Raw genomic sequence first — 6,967 nt, 5'->3', positions numbered from 1 at the left:
CAGGAAGGAACTGTCAGTTTTACATTGGCCTTAAATCCACAGAGTTGCTCCATTCAGGCATTTCTGTAATGCCTGAGGAATGGGGAAGTGGAGAGTAATAAGGGAAACCAAATATTATTTGAAGGAGTTGAGTATTTTTAGAATAAATGAGCTTCTTCAGGCTTCGTTTCTGTCCTTTCCTCTTGCTGGGGCGGTTTGTGCTTCACATCAGGGCATGAACTGATTTACATAAGTAAATGTCCTGTAAATGTGACATTTATGTTATTATTATTAATATTTTAGTGTAATTTGTGTGTTTATTGCACTCACTGATGTGCAGCTGAATTGGGTTGGCTCTACTGAGCAAGACACTCCATTTCCATGCCTGTTCCCTGGGCATCTCCCTCTCTCTGTGCAGGGAATTCACATCTTGAAGGTTTGGAGGTGTCACCCACCCTGTGGGGGCTCCAGCAGCCCCTCTTGCCCCCCATCCCCAGGCAGGGAGAGCTTGGTGGCGTTGTTCATATTAGGAGCTCAATGCCCTGGCATAATGAGCTGGGATTAGACAGGAGAAGGGATGGCAGGGTGTGAAGGTAGCTCAGCCCTGCCCTTCCCAGCAATCAGCTCCGTGGGGTGGATTTGGGGATAAAGTGCTCATTTAGAAGCAGGAGCTGGTGGAGAGGCAGCAAAACGTTGCTCTGTGCTGCCTCTGTTCAGCCTTGGAGAGAGAAATGGCCTCTTTTTTTTATTTTCTTTTCCCCTGAATAAACTCCTTTCTGCCAGGCTGAGCTCCTGGCTGCGGTGGTGGACAAAGATGTGCTGTGTTGGGGCTGCTGCCAGGAAACTCCACGTTTGCAGCCCCATGAAAAAGCCCCTTGTGAAGGGCATGTGGCTGAACGTGTCTGGCAGGGGGACAGGGCTGGGGCTGCATCCTGGGGGGCTGTGCTGGGGCTGGGGGAGCTGCTGGGACCTGTCTGTCATCTGTTAGTCTTGTTGTTCATTAACAAGAAGCAAAGGTAATGATGTCTCATCATGCCACAGTTTGTGAGAGGCAGAAATGGGTGTGCTGATGGTGGTGACATCATCCTTCCCTGCAAGGAATGCCTGGGGGTGAAGGGGATAGATGGCCTGCAGGAAGGTCCCTCCCAGGCTGGTGTTTTGTGTCCTTGGTGGGAAGTGCTATCCCAGCGGCCTGGCAGGATCCTTGGGTGCTTGGCAGCTCTGTGCCAGGCCCTATCCAGCTGGGAGAGGTGTATGAACCAGCTCTTGCCCTGCTCTGCCCTTGCTCCCTGTTTGAGGCTGGCAGGGACCTCTGGAGCTCATCTGGTGCCCCTGGAGGAGGTGGCTCAGGGCCACATCCAATTGGGTTCTGGGTATCTCTAAGAGTGGAGACTTGACCACCTCCCTGGACAACCCATGCCAGCGCTTGGTCACCTCACGGAGAACAAGTGTTCCCTGATGTCCAGAGGGACCTTCCTGTGTATCCATGTGTGCCTGTGGCCCCTGGTCCTGGGCACCTCTGGAAGAGCCTGGCTCCATCCGCATGGCTCCATCCCACAGGTGCTTGTACACCAGGGTGAGATGTGCTCCATCTGAGCATTCCCAGCCTCTCCCTGAGGAGATGCTCCAGTCCTTTCCCCTTGGTAGCCCCTCACTGGTCTCTCCCCAGTCTGTCCCAGTCTCTGGCACTGGGGAGCCCAGTGCTGGACCCAACATTCCAGCTGCTCCAAAAAACCCAAAACCCAAGGAAAAAAGCGTTTCCCTGAAATCCAAGCTGCCTTTAGCCTCTTTATCAGCACCATCTCCGGAGGTTACAATTCCCCTGGGATGTGCTGTCTAAGCCTTGTGGTTTGTAATGAATGAACTCTAGAATTGCCCAATTCTGGATAACAACCAATTGGGAACTCCCTCTCCCTGTTCCTCTGGCTTGTAGGACTGTTCCTCCCTGCTTTTTCCAGGAGGGATGAGCAGGGAGCTGTCACTGGAGGTGATGCCTCCTCGCAACCCTGGGATATCATCCTGAGTTTGGATTTGGTTTGTTTTTTCCTGCTGTGACATGAAAGCTGATGCTGGGAGGGGTTGTTCCTTGTCCTGCTGGGAATTCCTGTGCTTCCTCCTGTAAGGGCTGGTGTGTTTCCTGCAGGCAATGGAGTACCAGGGCTGGGCAGATACGTTCTTCCTCGTGCAGTTTACGCTATCCTGTGTGATGGGGTAAGGATGTGGATGCTGGGGTGGGTGCAGGGGAGGCATCTCTGTTCCAGAAGTTGGGAATTTTGGTGTCCTATTATTATTAAACATCAATATCTTCAGACCTTAGACACCATTTCTGAGAGCTGTGGCAGGTGGGAATTATCTCCTACTCTGCTTCAGTGCAGGTTTAGCCAAGAAAGTGGTGGTATAAATCTGCTGGAGAAAGGAGGGGAAAGGATCATGGAATCCTGGAATGTTTTGTGTTGGGAAGGACCTTTTAAAGCTCATTTGGTTCCAGCCCCCTACCCTAGGAAGGGACACCTTCCATAGCCCAGGGTGAGGGGATGAAGGGCAATGCCTTCATGCCCTGATGAAGGCTGAGGGGATGAAGGGCAGTTCCAGAGGCTGATGTTGGATCTTCCTCCACAGGTTTATTCTGATGTATTCCACAGTCCTTTGCACTCAGTATAACTCTGCTCTCACAACTACAATAGTTGGCTGCATTAAGGTGAGTGACTTTCCCTGCTCCCAGGTGAGCTGTCAGGTGAGCACCTCAGTCCTATCATATCAGAGAGACATATCAGAGACTGTTCAGGGGTTGGAATGGAGCTTAGAGATCATCCAGTCCCAACCGTCTGCCCTGGGCAGGGACACCTTCCACCAGAACAGGTTGCTCCAAGCTTCATCCAACCTGACCTGTAACACTCCCAGGGATGGAGCAGCCACAGCTGCTCTGGGCAACCTGTGCCAGTGCCTCAGCACCCTCACAGGGAGGAATTCCTTCCCAATATCCCATCTGTCCCTGCCCTCTGGCAGTGGGAAGCCATTCCACTTGTCCTGTCACTCCATGCCTTGTCCCAAGTCCCTCTGCAGCTCTCTTGAAGCCTTTTTAGGTACTGGAATGGGCTCTGAGGTCTCCCTGGAGTTTCTCTTGTCCAGGCTGAACACCTCCAGCTCTCAGCCTTTCACAGTGTCATACAATGTTAAGGGGCTGGAATGGACCTTAGAGACCATCCAGCCCCAACCCCCTGCCCTGGCAGGGACATCTCCCACCAGAACAGGTTGCTCAAGGCTTTAGCCAACCTGGCTGTGAACACTGCCAGGGTTGGGGCAGCCACAGCCTCCCTGGGCAACCTGTGCCAGTGTCTCATCACCCTCAGGGAAAACTTCTGCCTAGCATCTAGCCTAAATTTCATTGTTCCTTGGGAATGGGGGTGGCATTAACCAACTGCTGTAACCCCATGTCCTATTCCACACTCTGCATCCCAGGTTCCCCTTTCCATACGGCAATGCCCTTGGCTCAGGCTGTACAGCAATTTGTGCTCTTACGCCTCAAATGTTGTTCTTTGCAGAATATTTTAATAACCTATATTGGAATGGTTTTTGGAGGAGATTATATTTTTACATGGATGAACTTCATTGGTCTAAATATCAGGTAAGGATATTATATATTTGTGGTTTATTTATGATTTATATGTGAATATTGGGGTGAAACAGATGATCCAACTGATTCAATGGGTTTTGTTCCAAAATAAAAGCATGGAAGTGATAGTTGTGCTTGTTTGGACTCTGGGGAGCTCAGACTTGGCTCGTTTTAAAGCCAGGAGAGTATTTTAGCAGCAAACTTGAGTTTTCTCTGAGTTGCCAACCACAGTCATAGAGTTAATATGGAATAGAACATAGAATGTTCTGTAGAATTACCCCTCAAAAAAAGAGTAATTTTGGTTATTTCTCCCAATATTTATTATTCAGCTTTTGGAGAAGTCTCCCTAATCTAGGGTGACTTGGCTCGTTTTAAAGCCAGGAGAGTATTTTAGCAGCAAACTTGAGTTTTCTCTGAGTTGCCAACCACAGTCATAGAGTTAATATGGAATAGAACATAGAATGTTCTGTAGAATTACCCCTCAAAAAAAGAGTAATTTTGGTTATTTCTCCCAATATTTATTATTCAGCTTTTGGAGAAGTCTCCCTAATCTAGGGTGCTCCTTGTCCCATGAGAACAGAATTTGAGAAGCAAATGTCAAGGGATGGAATGGATCCAGCATAGGCGAGGGACAGGCTAGCAGGGGAGGAATTAAATGCAATCCCTGGGGTTAGGAGGGGAACAGGGGATTTTCCTGCCAATTGATGCTTGCAGCAGATCTTTGTCCCATGGTTCTGGCTTTCCCTTGGAGCTGGTGTCAGTGCATGCCCAGGGCAGGGTTGCGTGGCTGATCCATGATCCAGGTTCTCTCATTCCCAACCCTCTCTTGCAGTATTGCTGGAAGCCTGGTGTATTCCTACATCACTTTCACCGAGGAACAAATGAGCAAGGAGGCTGATGCTGGCAGCAAGCTGGATATTAAAGGAAAAAGCTCTGTGTGAGCAGGGAAAGGCTTTTTATGGGGGGAGAAACAACCTCTTTCTGCTCGGCTGATCACGGGCAGAATGCAGGAAGCGTCGAGGCCCCTGCCAGGAGCCACAGTGATGCTCTTAATTTGCACAAGCTAGATTGCTGCCTTTACAAATCCTTGGGAAGAGAACTGCCTGCACGGCGAAGAATGCAGCTAATTAAGGTGAAGAATGCAACTAATTAAGGTGAAGAATGCAGCTAATTAAGGCTGATCGTGAGGAATTAACGGGTTCTAATCACGCAGTGGAGATCGGCACAAGCAGAGGACTGTGGCAGCTCTGAGGGACGTGCCTGGAGAATACTTGGCTGGATCTGCTCCTGGGGTGGATGCGGGGCTGGATCTGGATCTGCTCCATGCCCCCAGCCTGGTCCCTGTGGCTGCTGCAGGAAGGTGAGGTCATGGGACCTGGTGTGTGTGCAGCCCTGAGGTGAGCTGACCACACAAGAGTGAGCCCTGGTGTTCCCCTGGAACATGCAGGATGCTTCTGGTTTGTTCCAAAACCTCCATGGGAGTATGTTCACTGTTCTCTGAACTTCAATTCCAATTGTTATCTGCTTTGTTTGTCCCATTAACCCACTGTTAAAGCCGGGTTTGCCCTCCTTGGTTTAGTAGAGCCCTGCAAGCATTTCCCTCCTCTTCTTTCCTGCTTTCCATGGCTCAGGGACATTCCCAACTGGAAGGTTTTGCCTGCCACTGGTGAGCTAATCCCACAAACCACCCTGGAGTCAGAAACCTTTGGATTTGGGAAAGCTCTCTGGGCACTTTGGATCCAACAGGGAGTAGCTACAGGGCTTCCAGGAGAGCTGACCTCATCCCACCTGGCACACAGTGCCTCCTCCCAGGAAAGTTGACCGCATTCCACCTGGAAAAGCTGCTGCAAAGCACAAGCTCCTGCCTCTGAAATCCCCATCCCACTCACCACACACTTGGGAGAGGTGCAGGGACTTAAATTGGCTTGTTTTGGCAAGTGGAGGGGGTCAAGCCCTGTCCCAGAATTGGTGTTTTTCATGGAATAATTCATCCTGAATTTGTGACCTATTACAGGAACAGGGTTTTTAATATATGGATTTTTAAGGTTGTCTTACACAGCACTTCTTCCCAGGTCTCTCCTTGCTTTGTCTTTTGGTTTAAAAAGGATTGATTGTCATCTTGGCTGCAAAAATGTTGGTAAAATGATGTACTGATGAGGGTTTTTAAGCAGGAAAACAGCTCCTCTATCCCTGAGATCTGCTGGAACTGTAAGTGTGGTTGGGCAGAGCTGCAGTTCATGGAATTTAGTGGTGACAGAGACCATGATGGTGCTGCAACAGCCTGATGTGCTGGTAAAGGTGTGGAGTGAGTCTGCTTGCCAAAACATCCCACTCCTGGAGCTATTCCAATCCAGGATCTTCCCTTTTTTGGGGGGCATCAGTGTGGTCAGTGCAGCAAGGGATGAGTCAGGGTGTCCTGGAGCAGCTCCTCAGCACATTCCACTTCAGAGCACAGAATAGGAGAAAGTGAAAGAATTCCCTGATTATTTGTGTCTCTTCCCAAATTTTGGTAAAACCTTGGGTTTTCCACCAGGGAAGAGAAGGTGATAAACACCTCCTGCTGTGCAGAGCCCCCAGAGCTCCCAGACACAGCCCCAGGAGGGGTCCATGTGCTGCTTCCCAGTAGCCTAAAGCTCTGCCTTCCTCACACTTGCTTCAACAGGAACATTCCCAAATCCCTTTTTTCCATGTGTGCTCTGACTCTGCGGTCAGGATGTCAGTTCTGTCAAAGGCTTTTGTGCTGATTTGATGTTTATTTTGGAATCTACTGGTTAGATTTGGTGTCCTAACAGCAAAGTGGTTTTAATACTTATTTGGTCCATGTCAGGGTGGGGATGGATCCTACACACTGGGAAAGCCAAGAGCTCCTCTAACAGTATTTTCTATGCTATTAATTGCCTAAAATAATGTTTTCTATAGAGAATCTATTTACAAAGTGAGCATTTCAGTGATAAAAACGGCAAACCTTTTAATCTTTAATGTATGGCAGGCTGTGAGTGTCAGGAATGAGAGCAAGGAAGGATTTTATGTGCCTCTGTACTTTTGTATTTGCTTCCAATAAACCAATGAACCAAACCTGTTCCTGCCTTCTCCCTCACTTCCCTGCAGGAAAAGGCCTCTGGAGAGGATGGAGGTGTTAAGGTGAATAAACAGGGGTGCAGGGAGCTCCCAGGTCATAGCAAGTCTGTGGCGTGGGGCCTCTGGTCCATGGGGAGGAATCAGGGGCTCTCCTGAGTTTTCCAGCTTTAAATATTCCTTGGGAAGGGAAGAGGGATATGTGACCATCACCTAGTTTTTGGGGAATGAAGGAAACAGTTTAAAGTTGAGCCAGAAAAGGGGATTTTGTTTCCATGGGGTTCACTGCAGCAGTAAGGT

General features: G+C 49.3%; 1 protein-coding gene across 1 annotated transcript in view; it reads left to right on the top strand.

Moving 5' to 3' along the window:
- The window catches only part of LOC103810531 (UDP-N-acetylglucosamine/UDP-glucose/GDP-mannose transporter), an 8,524-nt gene extending 3,991 nt beyond the window's left edge, over window positions 1–4,533 (top strand). Inside the window, exons 7-10 of the mRNA XM_009083434.1 lie at window positions 2,123–2,190; window positions 2,599–2,677; window positions 3,522–3,604; window positions 4,425–4,533. Of these exons, the coding sequence (XP_009081682.1) occupies window positions 2,123–2,190; window positions 2,599–2,677; window positions 3,522–3,604; window positions 4,425–4,533 (339 nt within the window). The remainder of the gene's footprint in view (window positions 1–2,122; window positions 2,191–2,598; window positions 2,678–3,521; window positions 3,605–4,424) is intronic.
- The last annotated feature ends 2,434 nt before the right edge of the window (window positions 4,534–6,967 follow it).

This window comes from Acanthisitta chloris, unplaced genomic scaffold, assembly GCF_000695815.1.
Source record: "Acanthisitta chloris isolate BGI_N310 unplaced genomic scaffold, ASM69581v1 scaffold7921, whole genome shotgun sequence".
Classification (NCBI taxonomy): domain Eukaryota; kingdom Metazoa; phylum Chordata; class Aves; order Passeriformes; family Acanthisittidae; genus Acanthisitta; species Acanthisitta chloris.
The sequence above is the reverse complement of the archived record's forward strand: the minus strand, read 5'-3'. Positions and strand labels throughout refer to the sequence as shown.